This window comes from Pogonomyrmex barbatus, unplaced genomic scaffold (genome assembly GCF_055798465.1).
Source record: "Pogonomyrmex barbatus isolate J1 unplaced genomic scaffold, ASM5579846v1 scaffold3, whole genome shotgun sequence".
In the NCBI taxonomy this organism is placed as follows: domain Eukaryota; kingdom Metazoa; phylum Arthropoda; class Insecta; order Hymenoptera; family Formicidae; genus Pogonomyrmex; species Pogonomyrmex barbatus.
This window is the reverse complement of record NW_028297127.1, coordinates 5,802,479-5,821,165: the sequence shown is the minus strand read 5'-3', so window position 1 is coordinate 5,821,165 and position 18,687 is coordinate 5,802,479. Positions and strand designations below refer to the sequence as shown.

General features: G+C 34.4%; 3 protein-coding genes across 4 annotated transcripts; 2 read left to right on the top strand and 1 right to left on the bottom strand.

The window, feature by feature from the left end:
- The first annotated feature begins 864 nt into the window (after positions 1-864).
- On the top strand, positions 865-4,037 carry Hakai (E3 ubiquitin-protein ligase Hakai). 2 transcript variants are annotated; one of them, XM_011642122.2, is made up of 5 exons: positions 865-1,049; positions 1,533-1,636; positions 2,151-2,462; positions 2,781-2,969; positions 3,048-4,037. In XM_011642122.2, the coding sequence occupies exons 2-5, from the start codon at positions 1,535-1,537 to the stop codon at positions 3,801-3,803; spliced, it is 1,359 nt and encodes a 452-aa protein (XP_011640424.2). In that variant the 5' UTR covers positions 865-1,049; positions 1,533-1,534; the 3' UTR covers positions 3,804-4,037. The 2 variants fall into 2 exon arrangements, with proteins under 2 accessions (XP_011640424.2, XP_011640423.2); XM_011642121.3 differs by lacking the exon at positions 865-1,049 and adding an exon at positions 1,060-1,272.
- Positions 4,038-4,935: 898 nt separating this feature from the next.
- LOC105429260 (transmembrane protein 115) lies at positions 4,936-8,962 on the bottom strand. Its single transcript, XM_011642123.3, has 4 exons — positions 8,429-8,962; positions 7,536-7,791; positions 7,284-7,460; positions 4,936-7,169 (listed from the first exon to the last, which is right to left on the bottom strand). Exons 1-4 carry the CDS (start codon positions 8,877-8,879, stop codon positions 6,965-6,967), a joined length of 1,089 nt encoding a protein of 362 aa, XP_011640425.2. The 5' UTR covers positions 8,880-8,962; the 3' UTR covers positions 4,936-6,964.
- A 134-nt stretch (positions 8,963-9,096) lies between these two features.
- Positions 9,097-14,452, top strand: LOC105429261 (uncharacterized). The gene is made up of 7 exons (XM_025218789.2): positions 9,097-10,269; positions 10,933-11,179; positions 11,574-12,362; positions 12,864-13,232; positions 13,467-13,644; positions 13,872-13,980; positions 14,312-14,452. Exons 2-7 carry the CDS (start codon positions 11,154-11,156, stop codon positions 14,386-14,388), a joined length of 1,548 nt encoding a protein of 515 aa, XP_025074574.2. The 5' UTR covers positions 9,097-10,269; positions 10,933-11,153; the 3' UTR covers positions 14,389-14,452.
- Positions 14,453-18,687: the final 4,235 nt, after the last annotated feature.

The following is an 18,687-nucleotide window of genomic DNA, read 5'->3' as shown; positions in this document are numbered from 1 at the left end:
GAGTTGTTACTTGTCGAGTTAATCACTAATTAAATTAATTAAAGCTCGATTGAAAGTGAATTCTTAATTAATTCAAACAATGAGTGTTATTATTTCTGCGTATTTATTTATTTAAATAATTTTGAATTCTGTGGATTATGATCTTTTTGCAAGAGTTAAAATCGCTGTGGACGATCCTGAGAATCCGCGTTCCGGCGTAGTATCGTTTCCACGGTAACGAATGCCTACGTCATATGGCATTCGTTACGATAAGCTCTTCAATGAAAGCTTACTGTCTCAATGTTGATTGACGGGTTTTTATTCTCGCGCATGCGTGATGCAACAACGACAAGTGCAGTGACATGAGTGCGTTACAGCCGAGTTTCGTAGAAAGATAGTTAAGAAAATTAAATAGTTTAATGTAAGCTAAATAGATTAATAATTTGACCGATAATAATACAATGGATTTAAATATCAATAAAAAGACCATTAAAAAATAAAAAATATTTTAAAATTTGCGTATAAAAATATTTTTAACTATTTTATATTATTTGGTAAAGATTTTCCGTATATATAATTATATATAAAATATATTTATAATTATATGTAAAAATATTATACATGAATATATTTCATATATGATACCTTATATATAATTATATACAATCACATCTAATTAAATGGAAAATTTTTTACCGACTCAGAACTTGACTTCTTATTCCGAAACAATATATATACAAATGGTTCATACTGTTTATAATAAAAATATTATATTATATATATTACAAAACAAAATTTCACTTTACTCCATCGTTTTTATTTGTTTTAAAAAATTCAAATTCTATATAATTGCAATAAATATCGACAGGGGCCTTGCAGAATATCTCCTTATATCCGAATTGAGTCCTCAGTGATATCATGTCTACGCATGTGCAAGGAATGTGACCCCGTCTATCAACACTGATCGCGCCGTTCAGTTCCACAGATTGCCGACGGCATGTTGTGAAAATATTGTTAATTGTCACCTTTAAACAAAACAAACTTACCCGTTTAATCGTCAGACTCCATTTGTGAGTATTGCCATTTATAAACAGAGTTTCGCCCTTCCTCCGATCGTCGCCTTTACGCCCGAGAAGTGCCGGGGTATACCGCTTGGAACGTAACCTATTTGAAACGTTTTGTTTGAAACACGATTGACGATCACGAGTGCCAGGAGTTCAATTTCCCTCCGAGAAGAAGTTTGATCGGCGAAAATGAAAATTCTCTCTGACTCAGATGTCGAAGATTTCGAATGTACCTTCAATCTTTTAATTTCCAAATTTTGTTCCCTTAGCCTCTAATTATCGTCATGAGTTCGCCGTTATTTTGAGGAAAAATTATTTTTATTTTATTAATTAACGGCAAATAATGCACAAATAGATTGTTATAATTTTTTTTAACGAAGAGACTTGTAGAAGAAATCTAATGAAACTTGTAAAAAAAAAAGTGTGAATATTACAAGACCTGTAATGAATGGATTAGAAAGAAATCAAGTATATATATATTGATTTTAGTGATGGAGGAGAATGGAAATAAAAGGATGAGGGGCAGAACTCGTGGCCGAGCCCGTGGACGTGCCCGGGGCCGGGCTAGAGGAAGAACCAAGAAGCAAGTAAAGGTAAAAGCCTAACCTTGATTCACAAAATGTTGCATTTGATAGTCAAATTCTAGATTTGAAAAATATTGCACAAATGTTCTGCGACTAGCTTGGTAATACCATTTATTATTATTTATTAAAATTAATATTATATTTATATTGGAATGCTTTGACCAATTTGTAATGTATATACAATAAAATTATTATTATTATTCATATAAATATGAATATTATAGATATATCATTATAGATACATCATATAGATACATCAATACTCATATGAAATAATAATAAACAATAACGAATTGAATAAATAATAAATCAATCGCAGATCATTTGTATATTGTAACTACTATTTGATTTGTCCATTATAAGATTGACAGTTTATTATTTCAAAAAATCCAGATATTCATTTGTTATTATTATTTTGTAAGCATTAGTCCATTCTGACAGACAACATTTTGAAATGATTTATGATGAATAACAAGGATTTATGTTGTTAAACTAATCTGTGGAATATTCTGAAATTTTATAGGTTATTGAAAGCGATGAAGAAGATACTCCACAGCAAACTGAGGATAATATTGCGGAAACAGTTAGTGGCGAACAGGATGAGCATGAACCTCCCGTAGCTCAGCAACCTTCTCTCGAACAACAGTTTGACTTGGAAGCTGATATATCTCAACTGGAAGCACCAACTTTCACGACCATTAACCGGGGTCCACCTGAGCCAATGCTGCGTTTAAGATGGGACCATCGAGTGAATCTTATAGGAGAGAAAGTACTAAATCCTATGATACATTGCTGTGACAAATGTTTGAAGCCTATTCTCATTTATGGTCGTATGGTATGTTTCATAAAAATCATTATAAAAGAACAAAAAATTTTATTCATTATGGATTTCTGATAATTTTCTTCCTTTTTCTTCTTCTATATTTGTTTTCAAAATCTCTGATCTTCAACATCTTGTACAATTGGGACATACATGCATGGGGAAGGAGGGAAAATCAGAATTAATTTCGTCAGAATCCATTAAAATTACAAGTTGATTAATGTTACATGAAGCTATTATTTTCAATCTAAAAAGAAATTTATATTCTTTTCTACATTATTTTAATCCCTAATTACTACTTCTAATCTATTTATGTTTAATATACTTTTTCAGATACCGTGCAAACATGTATTTTGTCTATCTTGCGCTAAGAGAGAAGACAAAGTCTGTCCTCGTTGCATGGAAAAGGTATCCAGAGTAGAGCAAACTGGCCTTGGTACTGTATTCATGTGTACTCATGGCGGAACGAGATACGGAAATGCTGGATGCAGAAGAACATATCTTAGCCAACGTGATCTGCAGGTAAGTCAATGTCAATGAGATAACGATTAGAAACATAATAATGTTACAATCTAATGCACTTTATTATTTTTCGTATAGGCTCATATTAATCATCGGCATATATCGGCGCCGCCTCAACCAGTCCAGGGGATGCAAGTCGATCCTCCGCAATATGTGCATGCCAAACCAGAGATGGAATCACAGTTAACAAAAGTGTCCTCCGTGCCGATGCAAAACACACGACTCAAGTCCGTGCAATCTCACATGGTTCAGCCAATCATGGGTAACGATCCTCGCGTAAATTCATTGGTGAATCAACAACCAACGTTGGAACAACATCGACATCAGCACAGACAACAACAGCAGCAGCAACAGCAGCAACAGGCGATGATGTCGATGCAGAGTTACGCGCAGAGCGCTGCACCACCACCACCTCCTCCGAATAACGCCCCAGTGCGGACCAATCTTATTACTGTACCGATCCAGGATACAGCATCCCTAACCACGCATGATCTTCATGCGCAACAAAGTCATCATTATTATTCGGCGCCTCCACCACCACCTCCACCGCCACCACCGGCAGTTAATTATGGTGGTTATAATGTACCACCGCCGGTGTCACAATCAACGCAACAATATTATCCACAACCACAACATCCCACTCAGGTGTCTTATGTGCCACCACCACCGCCACCACAACAGCAACAATACGTGTCATCGGCACCGACTTCCATACGACCATCGCCTACTGGTTATATGCAGGAACCTCAATACGGGCCGCCACCATCTCAGCAACAACCGCCACCGCCACCGCAGCCGCAATGGTCACAGCACCAACAGCAGTTTTATAGATAAAGAAGATACAGTGTTGAATAGCTTAGTGGTAAAACAGTTGGGCGAAAGTCACGGGTTCGATTCCCGATTTTGTTATTTGACATATATACGTTTTTAAGTTATATATATTTTGAAGAACTATCCTACTAAGAAATAAGACATAAATTCGAAAAATAAGATTACTTAGTATGAATCGGTTAATTCTGTGCTCTTTTAAAAAAAATTTGATAATAAAGAAAGAAGAAAAAAATGTTATATTAATTGTCGTAAATTACTTAACTGGGGTTTTCTTTAACTTACAAGACCTCTATGACAAAAAAATTTGAAAATTAAAATATTTATATATGATTTCCCAATGTATTTATAATGTGCAATGATTCATATAGCAGTGACGTGAATATTGAATTATAGAAGTGATGTAACATATATCGTGCGCATATATGTATATGTATAAATAATATTAGTAATTTTTTTGTATTTCAATATTCAATATTCATTTTTATTCGAAACATTCCATGTTATAAATATATTAAAAAATGTCTCTTACCATACATTGTGTGTTATTTAAGCTTAAAACTATAATCACTTTATTTATGAATATAAAATTTCAAGAATATATATATTTATAATTCTTTGATATCGAATACAGTCTACAATATAATTATAATTTTAAATATTAAACATTTATATGATACGTCTTTTATATTATTTTATATATATTATACATAATTATTGATGTATTTGCGCTCTGTCTGGTAAGAAACATTATTTTAATTTTGCAATAAAATTTATTAATTGTTTTATCGATTCCTTGATATTTAGTAATAAATTCAAGCTGCATTGATATTTATTTTTTATTAACTATTGCTGGCGTTCCGTTATAAAAATAAATATCAAATTAAAATACGTACGTTTTAGAAAGTTTTATGAAGATTATAGAAAGAACTTATATTTATATATTTGTGATATATACAAGTTAATAGTGAAATATTTCTTAACAAAAAATTTATGAATTATTTTTTTCAAATGAAATTGAATATCTAATCTTTGGAATATATTTACAAATAATTAAAAATTTCTCAAACATTATGATTTTTTTTCTTTTTAACTATATCGACTGTAAAATACATTTGGCAATAAAGGCAACGGGATGTTTTGTTGGTGTTAGAATTTAATATTGTACAGATTGTAACGATTGTAACTTATGTACAAAACTAATGATATATATAACATGTACATATACATGTAATAATAATTATTACATTAGATTCTTAAAACATGCTTCCTACGAATTCAACAAATATTCATATCCATTTATACTCAACTAATCTTGGCCTTCCATATTTTTTCAATAAATATTAACTGACTAAATATACATAATAAAAGTTAATTTAAAAAATTCGTCAATAACGTCGCGATGAATAGAGGGCCAAAATTGTTCAGAACACACGCAACTATGTACTTCCAGAATTTTATCACGCCATACATAAAAATAGCTCTTCATATCATTCCATTACGTTTAACGAAATGATTATATGTAACACGATATTGTTATATATAATCACTTTTTAATATCTTGTTCCCCTTACGTTTTACATCAATCTTTATCATATTTACAAAGTCATCTGCATAATCATGTAATTTTATATACAGTATATTTCACATTATTTGTTATAATAATTAATTATCCAAACTTCCCCATTTATTCCCGTTTATGTATGTACGAATGTATCTATGAGTGAATGTAAGATGTTATATTTTGTAACATTAAATACACATTTACATAAAATAAGTAATCTTATACAAAATAAAATTATATTATCGAAACCAAAATTTTTGTATGTTCTCATATAACACCAGTTGAAAACTTAAAAAGAAGAGAACAAATAGAGCTGACAATAATAAGCAAATAATATATAATAAGCAAATATTACGTTATGCCATGTTGATTATAATAATCTAGAATATTTTTGAAAAAAAGATGTGTGTGTGTGTGTGTGTGTGTGTATATATATATATATATATATATATATGTTTAAATTGAAATGAACAAAACTTTCTTTATCTTCAGAACTAGCTGATTTCAACATATAAAAGTCAATATCAAGATCTTTTCTACATACAAAATGTATTTCAACGAAAGATTAGAAATTCGTCCATTTTTTTCAATTATATTCCTTAATAGAATTATGTCCTTGAGTGTATTGCACTGAAAGCATCTAATTATTATGTCATGAAATCATCGGACTTTCTGATGAAACAGTACGCTGTAATCGTATGGCACTATTTTTTCATAGAAATATTAAAATTCCCACATATTCCCATTGTATCACTGATTCTTACATAATTTTTAGTATAACAAAGAATTGTTTTGTTTTTTGGAAAATAACATTGTAAGATATAAAGATTAATTTTATTTTTCCCATACACTATTAAAAATCTGAAGATCATACTTTTTTAAACCGGCATTAATATGGCACAATAATCAATAAGGAGTATCACGTAAAATCCCATAATTTATTATATATATTTTAATCATTAAAATGCGGAGAAATAAATGCGATATAAAAATAGAATTTAAAAAAATATGAAATAGATTTTTTCGTTCATTAAATAATTTGATCTCCTTTATGGCAGTATATTTTCTTTGTAACAGAAAATCTTCACATTAATTAATTTATTCTTTGTGAAGTTAACATAACTCTTTCTGCGAAAAGATTAAAACTTGCTAATCACATTTACATTTAAAGTTGGCAATTTCATACATAATGACATTGAAGTTTTTTTTAAAAAGAAAATTTTCTTTATAAGTCTCTGAGTTATTTAAGTTAGTTATTTAAGTTAGTTGTAGAATTTTTCTACGATTCTATTCGTGCAATATAAATGTTATAAGAATAAATAAAATATGTTTTGTTAACGAATGAATATTATAAATATTCTTATGAATAATAGGATTAATTATATGTATGTTACTAATTTACATGAAATTTAATCATACTCACTCTGTGAAAATAACTTATAGTGGTAATTATAATAAACACGTTCTATCTATATTCACACGATTAAAAAAATAGGATTTATACTCGTTATTGAATATAGCCATATTATAAGCCTTATGTTTACCCTTTAGAAGCTTTTCAGTGTAATTTATAAACCTAGTGAAATCAGTCAGTCTCGTATAATCACGTACTGCTAGTGGGATGATTATGTATATTGACATTGACTTGTGGAATGAGTGGAGACGCGAGTGGTTTGGGCGTAGTGGATTCAGGTATCGGTATGGAAACCGCGGGAGGCACTGGAGAGTGTTTCTTAGCTCTGTCCGGTTGCCAAGGTTTTGTGTGATCTCTACTCAATCTCTCGCTGAGTGCTTTCAATGCTATTTGTCTGTAAACATCAATTAACAAAATGAAAATAATGACTTGCAAAATATTATTGAAATTATTATATATGTTTATTCATCAATCAGAAGATTCTTGCATTCATTTTCTAATTACTCACCGACGTCGTTCGCTATCGTGAGGATCAATACCAGGAAGATTAATAACCAAACCAGGCGGTGTGTTGGACATGTCAAATCTTCTCACTACTTTTCGGCAGAGTCCGATTCGCACAAAAAATCCATGTACAGTGTTGCTCACTACTGCTATTGGTGGCTGCAAGACATTTGGGAAAAAACTGCAAAAAAGCTCCAGATGAGACAATTGAATTCTCAGATATCCAGAAAATCAATAAAAATTGTAGAAATCTCACCTTGCAAATGTGAAATTATCAGCCATATCTCCTCGAGTACCATTGTTGTGTTTCTGATAAAATCTCAGGTATATCCAAGACATCAATAATCCACTGAGAAACATGGTAGGATGAGTACCTTCTAACAACCCAACTAGCCATAATATTAATCCCACAATCCATACCATTAATGGTATATTTCTATTTGTGATCTTTCCAATAGGTGTCTTAATTAAGATATGATCGGGCATTATTTGCTTCACTGCTACTGCCACTCCTACAAAGCAAATCTATTCTTTATATCAATGTTTTTTAAAGTGAGGTTTATAGAGAATTCCTAAAATTTCCATTTCTATATTTGACTTGTAACTATTTCTACAACTTATAATTCATTATATTAAGTAATAAAATATAAGATTTGATAAGATTCATGCTTATTTATTAAATAAATTTTATTAGAAAAAAATAGAAAACAAACTCATTTAAAGCAATTAGAAAAATAATTTTTTATATTTATTTCTTTGCTAATTTTTTTAGTACAAAATCAAAATTATTATTATAAATAAAACATTAAATAATTTTATTCAACTCAAAAGCTAAAAAGTAAAGAGTTGTGCATTTACACTTTATATCTTACTTGTAAACAGGATAGCATCCCAAAAAAATGTTTTTAAATATTGATTTACATGACTAAAATTATATGAAAGCATCATTTAAGAAAAGTTTTCTTACAAAAGAAACTTGTTAAACATGATTCAAAATAATATAAAAAAATTTATTTTGAAATCATAAGTTAAAACCAATGCTGTGGATAAATAATTAAAAATGCTATTCCATAACTGTGCTTACAATAATAATACATGTAGAATAAATCGATAAAAATCTTTATATAATTAGTCGCAACGGGAAGATACCTGCAATATAGCCGGTCAAACCATGTATGTGTATGTTAAATAACAAGTCCGGATTACTGGTGCACATGTAGAGAAACAGGTAGAAGAGCGCTGAAAGTACGGCGACGCCGAAGTTGACGATGGCGAAGAACGTCATCATCTCGAAGGCGCCCCATAGCGGCTCGATCAGTTTGCCGCAGAGGCCGACAGTCACAACGTCCACGCACACCTCCCAGAAGTGTATCTCGAGGAAGCAGAAGGTGAAGGCCGTCCAGAACCAGAAGACCGGCGGCAGCAGGTAACCTGGCGTCACGCTCAGGATGCGCACCGCCTCTTTGGAGAAGGATAAGCAGTAAGAAAACAATACGACCACGCAGATGGATTTCACGCTGGTGCTGGTGTTGCCCAGCAGAGCTGCAGCCTGTTGCCTCAAGTAAGGGATATTCCTACCCAGGCCCTTTATCGCCGCCATTGCCACAAGCAAGCCTAACCTCTCTTTCCTCGCGCCCCCAACGAGAGGGAAAGCTGTGCCACTCAGCCACTCGAACGCAACGAGCGCCGCAGCTGCCACCTGAACTTAGCTACGAGAGATAGAATATGTAGCAAAGAGAAACCAAAGAGCGACCAACGATTCTAGTATTTTTTTTTTTCCTTATTTTTTGGAGATTTTTTTCGATTGGAGGGATTAAGTGCTTTTACTTCACCTTTTGATCAGAGTGATTAGAGTTTTCCCTCGATAGGGATCATGGACATTGTCCGCCATTTTTAGAATAACTGTGATGCGCTTTTCAAAAAACATTTGAATCAAATAAAAGTGCACTTTATTAATTAAAAGAGGAATTTAGGGATGTTTATATCATGTCATACATCAAAAGTTTCTAAAAGTGTCGTAGATTATTCTATTGTCTCTTTTAAATATCTATCTGAGATGGTTGAAAATGATTCCCGGTAAAAAATTTTCCATACATAGAGTGGAATAAAAGTCTCATTACAAATGCTTCGAAACATAGGCGAATTTTTTAATTCATCAATTAATAAATTCGCATTGTGCGCAAATGCAACTTTGCTCTATAAAAGCAGCATTTGCACATTGTGCGATTAATCAATCGATGAATTAAAAAACTTATCTCATTTCTAACATTAAATTACATCTATAATTATACATAAGGTATCATATATAAAATAGGTGCGTGGAAAATATTATAAATTATATTAAAAATTGTATATAAAATGATGGTACAATTATGACATAATTATGTGATTATATATAAATATTATTGTATAATTATATATAATCATATGTAATTATAAATTATTAAATAAATAGAATGTTGACAATTTATCGACGATTTTAATATATCTAGATAAAGACACATTTTTATCGTCGTTCAGCAGTCTCTTCAGCGTTTTCTTAACTTTACTTATAACTTAGCTTATTTATTATTTAATTTTTTAATAATTTCATATCATAGAAATAAATGTAACATTTTCAGTTACATATGTATATTATCATCCAGTCTAATTTTTACAAGTCTGTGACCGCTTGTAGGTAAATACTATAAGATATTCAACATTCAGCTGTATCGTGGCGACTCACGGCGGGGAATTTTCCATTTTGCAAAAATTATCACGCTTATCGTTATCCCATCGTTAATTTCATGTTGTTACCCGCGGATTTATCGAATTATGTCGTAATTTACCGCCATCTTAAAATTGATCCTCGCACAAACAGTTCAAATTCGTGAGTTGCTATCAGATCGCAATTATTACTATCTTCGAGATATACAAAGTTCTATCATTTTGAAAAGAAAACGATCATTGCAAGCAATAGATTTCACGCAAGCGGTATCGACAAATGACAGGTAGAACTGCGATAATTATTAATAATTTATATTGGTATTTATGAAAAATGAATTAATTTAACTAATTTACTGCATAATCTGTAAACATTCAATTTTATGTAATAAGTTATCAGTTTTTTTTTTTTATATCAAATGATTGACGTGAATGAATATGTGAATATTTTATATATAAGATAATTTTATATACAAAAACCTAACCTATAGAATCTATAGATCAGATAACAATCTGATATTTATCGTCAAAATGATAGCTTGTTATCTGAATGTTTAATATGCAAAGGCCAGAATTTAAAATAAATTATATGAAAAATTTCATAATTTATACACATATATACGCGCAGTTTATATAAATAATTAATAACAAATTCTAATGTTTTCAATTCTGTAATTGTCTAATTATGTAATTATCTAATTGGCAGCTTTTCATATGTTCAAAACGTTAAATTAAAAACTCGTGCAAGCCAAATTAAAATCCTTGAAAATATAAGAGAATCAATTTTATCCAATCTCAAATTAAAAAGCGAGATATCAACTATATATTACTTGAAAAAAATTTTTAAATAGAAAAAAGAATAAATATAATTTTAAATTATTTTCTAGATAAATTAATTAATAACTTAAAATGTAAAATATGTTTTCTATGTCGTTTCATTATCGAGGCAGAAGCTATGCCAGCCTTAGATCAGTCCAGAATTATATCCAGCTTCTGGTAACAACGTGACCAATTGCGAGACGAGCGACGTGAGTAATCTGGTATTTCGATACAATAGAAAGAAAAACACCAAGAAAATTCGAAGTTTGACTAAAAGATTTCTCTGGATCAGAACAGCAATGAGGACAATTATAGAATGACATATGATTAAAGCACGAAATTCATCAAAGGAATGAGCAGCCCTCGAAATCAATTGAGGTAAAAAGTTAAGTGTAGAATAATTTCGCGCTTAATTGCCGAAAAGTAATATTTGGATTTACTGAATATACGATTCATTAAACGAAACTGAACTAACTTTGCAACGATTGAATGAAGATCGCAAATGGTGAGATACTCTGCAGCACCAAAGATAAAGTTTTTAACAAGAGTGGGATGCTTTCTGTATTTTAATTCACGTAAATTATAATTCATTGAATACAATTATAAAAAAGAAATTGAAAAGGGAAAAAGATAGAAAACGTATCAAAGATATTCTCATTATTGAATTTTTTTTTTCATGTATTAACTCTTTCAATGCTGCTTCATTTATATATCGTTGCGAGAGAATAATTTTAATCGATCGCGCCTGATTGTCATTCGCACCTGTGCGTAGTATTTATATACGTAACTGCTCGCATCACAATCGCGGTGGGCGGCCAAATGAGATAGAATTGAGGATTGTGAGCACAGATATTTCTAGTACCACGGGCGAGGATCGGATGAGGGTGATCGTATCCGCCTGCGAATCCTCTTCCTCTTGTTGCGAGTCTAAGACCGCCGCCGCCGACGTCCCGGACATCGCATCTACGTCTAGACGGAAGTGCCCGTGTCCGTCGCGGCCGTTAACTGCGAATCGCTGCGGATCTTTTCGCAGACGGGTGTCCTTCAGCGACGCCGCCGTCGTCGGGACCGCCACCGATGATTACTGTCGTCGCCCGGCGATCATGCAGGATGACGATCTAACGAGCATGTGTCGCGATAACGATGAGACCGAGAATAAGGTAGAGCGAGAGGCGTTCTATGATATTTGGAAGGCGGACGACTCGTCGACCGGCAGGAGCGATGACGGATACTCGGAGAACATGCCGAGGATCGATAATCACGCGGAGAATTGTTGCGTATCGGGTTCCACTTTCAATAACAAAGGTCGGTATTCGCAGTCGGAAAATATCTGCGAGCGGACTGTCGTAAACGATGGACGCACGCGAGAAGAGTGGGTCGACAATGGTGACGTCTGTCTGGCGGATCGCATTGCCGGAAGTAAGGCAAGAAATAATGAAGACGATACCGCGTGGAACGAGAACCTATCAAATCTCACACACGAGGATGTAGACTCGATCGGTCGCGATGAGCATCGAATGCGAGGCGGTTGCAGCGGATGCTGCTGTGGAACACGCGAGAAGTGGGTTTATTGTTGTTTTACATTGAAATTTCACTTGTTCATTTTTCACAATTTTTTATAATCTCTGTTTTCCGCGAGAATAATTTCGCCAAGAAACATTTATAATAAATTAAATTGCGAGTACACAGAAAATACTCTTTTGCTGAAGTCAAAATTTGACCAGATCTAAAATTAATTTTGTTAGAAGCTATTAAAATTAATTATGTAGGATTTTAGAAGATTAAACATTTTTGCAGAAATTATTATCATGTTTACACATCCTACACAATAATTTTAATAATAATATTATTTTCAAATCTGTATCTGGGCAAATTTTTAATTACTTCAGCGAAAGTTTCCATTTTTTCTGTGTAACATTAAAAAAATTTGAAATGTCTATACACACATATCTTTAATTGTATTTGCTTTGAAAATGTTAAAACAAAATGAATGTTATTATAAATATTTATCTTAAGCAAATTGTCATGTACTGACTAACGACATAACATTTCCATGATGCAGCCTCCGAAGGAGTTCGCAGGATTACGGTTGCTGCTGCGGAAGACTCGTGCCGGAGCCGAATGAATCATGCGCATCTACTCCGGACAGAGTCAAGACAGTGTGCGCTGTACCGTCGCATTTCTGTTGTCGTTGTCCTCGAGTCTGCAGAAAGGCGACAAGATGCGAGCCGCCTCCGTGCGTGACGAGTGTCCGAAGTTACGGCGGCTGCGGGAAAGTCACTCAGATCTGCACACCATCGCCGAGGATCTGTAACTCGTCGGCTTATTCCTCGCGCAGAAAATCACCCTGCGCCCCACGTTGTCCATCACAATCCCCTTGTCCAATCGGTAGCTGTAGAGGTTGCTGTAGTGGATCCTACAACTGCGGAAGGTGCGAATGTCACACGTTTTTAAACAACACAAAATATTTTTTGTCCGACTTGGAAACGACTCTTTTCTGGCCCTTTTATATTGCAACTTAATTTATTGAATGATAATAAAGGAAAAGAGAGACTAAGAAAAAGGCTAATAGTTAAGCGTCACACAGTTCAAAAGGATTTGTCATCTTTTTCTGGATGTGAACATCAAAATCATTCTTAGTAACCCAGATGTTTACATGTCGTAGGTCGCGCAGTTCGAGATGTCTGTCTAATATCGATAGTGGATGCTGTGGCATCAATGAAAGCGGAACAAAATGCAATGCCGATGGAATCTGCTGTCGACTGAGATTGCCATGTGAGTGCCTCGGTGGCGGCCTTGATTGTCGGCGATGCGGAAGAAAGGTCTACCAGGCTGAGATGCAGGTAAATACGATGTTATTAAAGATATAGATCATTGAAATTTAAATTGTACCATTATTATTTATATTATCAAAAAATATTTGAACTAATACACATGCAAAATGTTTAAATATTATTCACATCTAACAAAAACGTGAAAGAAATATTTCTCTGTTATGAGGCAATTGCGATAGTAGAAAAAGATTTTAGAGGTAATATAAAAAATTTTTACAAATTTATTTTTTTCCAAGATTGCTTCCGGAGTACCGTACCATAACATCTGCTTCAGTTGCTTCTGTTGCCGAAAGCCGTTGGAACCACTGACTTATCAAGAGAATGGTGGCGAGATCTACTGCAAACGTTAGTATTATTAAATTATAAAAAAGCTTGAAATATTTAGAAAAAATAAACTCTTCTTGAATTTTTTATATTTTACGTATTTTTGTTTAATTCTTTTTAATTGGATAATATTATCGAGTTCAGTCAATTAAAAATTTGTGTTAACTAAGTTTTTTGATCGAATTATAGAAAAGCACAAAATTCTGAAGTTTAGGAGAGATAAATATCTTTTCTCGAGCTTTTTATGTTTCACGCTTCTATTTTCGTTTAGCACTCTTTAATTGAATAATATTATCAAGTTCAGTTGGTTAAGCTCGTGTTAACTGTAGGTTTTTTTCGATATATTATACAGAATGTTACGTTCGTAATTTCGGACCGCAAGGATATGGTTATGGCATGGGAGCTGGCGTGTTGCAGACTCCCTTATAAGCCCATTGATTGCCTAATATCGGTTGTATATTCATATGTGAAATACATTCAAGTATAGTTATGACGGTTCTTTATACGTTTCCGTTTCTTTATACGTTTCCGTTTCTTTAACATAATTATAAAAATGTGTGTGAGAAAAGTTAATTAAAACGTTCACTTTTACGCATCATAATACTTACACGTTTTTTTCGGACATGCGCTATTTAGTAAGCGCATTTTTACCGAATAAAATCTTGTGGCCGAACACTAAGCGACGTTTTTGTTCTTGATATTCAATTCATTTATTCGACAATAAATCGCGACAGGAAAGTAAAATCTGTATGTGCAAGAAAAGCCGGGTTGCGAATTAAGAGAGGCAAGGAGATCAGGAAGATTTGACGAAGTTGAAGGAAGAATAATGTACTTATCGAGGCTCGATAATTTATCGAGGCATTTTGCTAGAATGAAATGACTCATTAAGGACCACATGAGAAAAAAGAGGGAAAGAGGGGATGGGAAAAGTGGAAGTTGAAAAAGATTCGCGACGCGTAGGAGAAAAGGCCGAACGAACGTTTTGGAAGAAAGGTGGAAGACGGTGGGAGATGATAGAAGCACGGAGGTACGTTCGCGAGTTTGCAAAACAGAGAACGAGGCAGGAGACGAGAAGGAGGAGAAAAGAGTGAGTGGTTGGTTTATTGAGTCTCTCTCCAGCGCGCGGTGGATTTGCGCGGAGCGGAAGGCGCAGGCGGAGGGGCGTTTATATAGCTTTCAGGCGCAGAAGCTTAATCTAATTTCAAATATAAATCTGTTCTCTCTCCGTTCTCTTCTTTGTCCCACTCTCTTTCTCTCCTCGCGCTCTTTTCCTTCCGTCTGCCGCGCGCCCGCCGCCGGCGTCCTTCCTATCCCGCATAGAGCGCGGCGCGCTTACATTATACCCGCCCGGCTACGAATAATGTTTTTCACTTTTCCCATTAATGTTACGAGACACAACGACTTACGTAGCGCTGTTCAACCAGCGAGCGATCACTTTGTCGCGCTACGCTTTCGATATAGGTACAATTATGGTAGCAATAACACGTTAAGTTTGAAGAAAAGTCTTGTATGTGTCTCCTATGCTTTTTACGTGAGCTCGCTTACGTCAGACAGAATAAACGCTGGATCTTTTTATCAGCATCTTCCGCAGAATCTATAGAACTGGGTTCTGTGCGTCAAATATCGCCGTCTATAAAATTTATGAGAGGTACGTTTGACGTGTGACCCGAATTTGCTCGAATTTTGCGTCGATCCTTCTCAAAGCAAGCCACAAATTTATTTATAGACGCCATTCTGAGAAACATTCTCGCGCATTTTTTTCAGGAAAAACTAATATAAAAGAAATATCAATGAGGTTTTCGAAAATTACAAAAGTGAGATATTAAAAAAGCTGGTAGGAGTAAACAGTGCACGAATCTTTAAGTTAGAGAATAATTTATTCTTGAAATAATAAAAAAAAATTATATATAATATTATATTATAATATTTTTAATATTAATATTTTTAATTATAATATAATTATATATAATATTATAATATTTTATTTTTTAATTATATTTAGATAAAATATAATGGACAGTTTTACAGTTTAACGCATTATATATGAATCTTATATCTAATAAATGTTCTGAGTCAGAGTATAATAAAGTTTAAAATAAGTCGCTCGCTTCTCGTTGCTTTTCCATATAACTTATTCAATATCATAAGAATTCCTTCGCTTGGGCAAGCGGCATTGATCAAATCCAGTTAGCTTCGTTTACAGAGAGATACTGATAGACGATTATACTGTACCGCCAAATATTTACACTACAATTCGGAACAATATCTGATTTTTTTCGCCGCGCGTCGCCCGGGAGCCTATGCCAATTTACCAATGTAAACCGACATATTTAAATTGGCCCCGGGCCGTGGACGGGACCGGGAATTTGAAAACGCTAGTCGCAATTTTTTTCGCCACTGCGGCGGCGGCGACGGCGGCGGTGGCGATGGTGGCGGTGGTGGCGGTGGTGATGCACCACCACCCGGTGCATCGAAATCGGCAAAATATCTCTTTCGGTTTGACGACCGTCGATTCGGGCCGGATCTTTTGTGCGCCGCGTGGCGCGCTTATTTCGAACCGGTATGAAAATCAATTATTTCGTTAATTCGTGCGTTACATTGGCTGTCACGGGGCCATCACTGTGAGCGACAGCGGCCCAAGGCGCTATTTTTCAATTCCCGATGTCGCCCCCGCCTTTCGCAAACCCGTATTTCCGTCCCGTTCTGTCGTTCCCGGCGGCCTTATCTCCATATTCGCTCTCCTCCATGATTTTGAGTCCACTCTTCATGTCTCGGATAGCTGTATTTTTATTTCAATTCGACGATATTTTAAATTGATTACCCGAAACGATTTCAAGAAATTAAGGACCATTCTTGTGAAGTCGGAAGTCGGCGCAACTACGAGAACATTAAGATGGCACGTGACTCGCACGTTAATATCTGTGTTTTAAAATTAGATAAATCAATCGTAATTCGGCAAAGTGAAGTATCTACCTCATTAATTTCATTCGCAATGTTAATAAGCTTCGTAATATTAGCGATAAGCATTTGCGTGAAGAAATCATCAATAAATTGTATTTCAATAAATTGATATTAATCTCTACCGAAATAGTTTTCGATTGATAGCATCATTCTGCAGCTTGTAAAAAAATTAATAACATTTCTATTATATAGAATCTATCGCGATATCTATGATTGTTTATTAAGGAAAGAATGATTTTTTTATCCTTTTATTCTTTTCTATGATAAAATCACGCGAAACAATTTGGAATTGAGTCTACATGTATTAACACAACCAACATTTTTAAAAAAATATATACTTTTTACAAAATTTGCCGTGTCTTTAATATTTGCCGCGTATAATCCTATCCTAAAATCTCGTTTCCCAGAACCGTTTTTTTACGCAAAGCCATTTAATATATGTTTTTACGATATTAACGCTCGCGCATGTAAACGTTCCTTTAATTTGGTCGTTCCATATGCAAAAGTAACTTTAATTTATTGTAATGCGTCTGACTGCTCCTAATTAACGTACAGCGCGAATAAAACACGGTACAGTTGATGCGTGATATGAATTCCAGTCTCTACGTCGCGAGCGAGTGTATAATTAATTACCGGCATTTGGACATGCGCGTAACAGCAATGAAATCGCGGCGGCAACGATTCGCGAATGCGCCCACTCCGTGCACGGTTTATATCGGTTGGCGATATAAACATCGTGATTAATATCGTCTCGTTTGTCAAGGGACGACGCGCGTCGCCGTCTCTCTATGACGGAGAGAGTACCTTTTAGGGTACTCCGAACAAACGCCGGACCCCAAAACGGGGCCCCAAACACTGTCACAACATATCCACGGTAACGGGGGCATTCTTCGACGATGTGTTAAAAGCGGCGCGTTATTAATAGCGCGTTATGAATTAGCTATTTTTGTGCGGAGCGGCAGGTAGAGGCCGCCGCATCTATTCCCATGATATGTTTTCAATTGGCAGGGAAAGTGGGCATGTTTTCGGGGGCCTCATAAAATCGACACGACGCAAATATGCGCGCGACTTGGAGGAAGGAGGGAAAAGAAGCGGATATAAATTTACCGTAGGAAAATATATTGCGATCGTCCGCGTCGACTTCCGTGCTGAATGGAATCAATATGTTTCCGTATATTGCTGCGTTTCTTATTTGATATAACGACCTAATAATGGGATGATGTTTTATCCGTGAAATTGCCTTTAAAGCAACTTGATTCTGACTAGACTCTGAAAAGACTAATGATCATCTTGCAGCATTTTTGCGCAAGACTATAGCTTACTTATTTTGCAGCTTCCTACCTGCGAGAGACGTATTCGATGATATTTTTATTTTTCATCCCATCGAAGATCCAAAATTTAATGCTTTTCCAGCGCAATATATTAAAATTAATTAAACAAGTGATCGAAAATATCGTGTATAATTTAAAAATAAATGAGGTATGTATTGTATATATTTTTTAAATTATCGCTCAATGAAATAAAGCTAGAGCTGAATTATGCGAATTGGCAGATGCAATCTGTTTGCGGTTAGAAAAAGTGAATAGCTCCGGCCAGATCTCGTGGGATGGCGTACAGAGGAGGGTGGCGGTGATCTTATCCCGTGTATCTAATTGCTTGACGCGTGGATGCTACCGTAAAGAATCTCCCGCGTGCGTTTAGAATACATTGCCATCTATTCAGGAATAGTGCTGAAGGGGTAACGAATCATCTCCGAAATGACGCTTG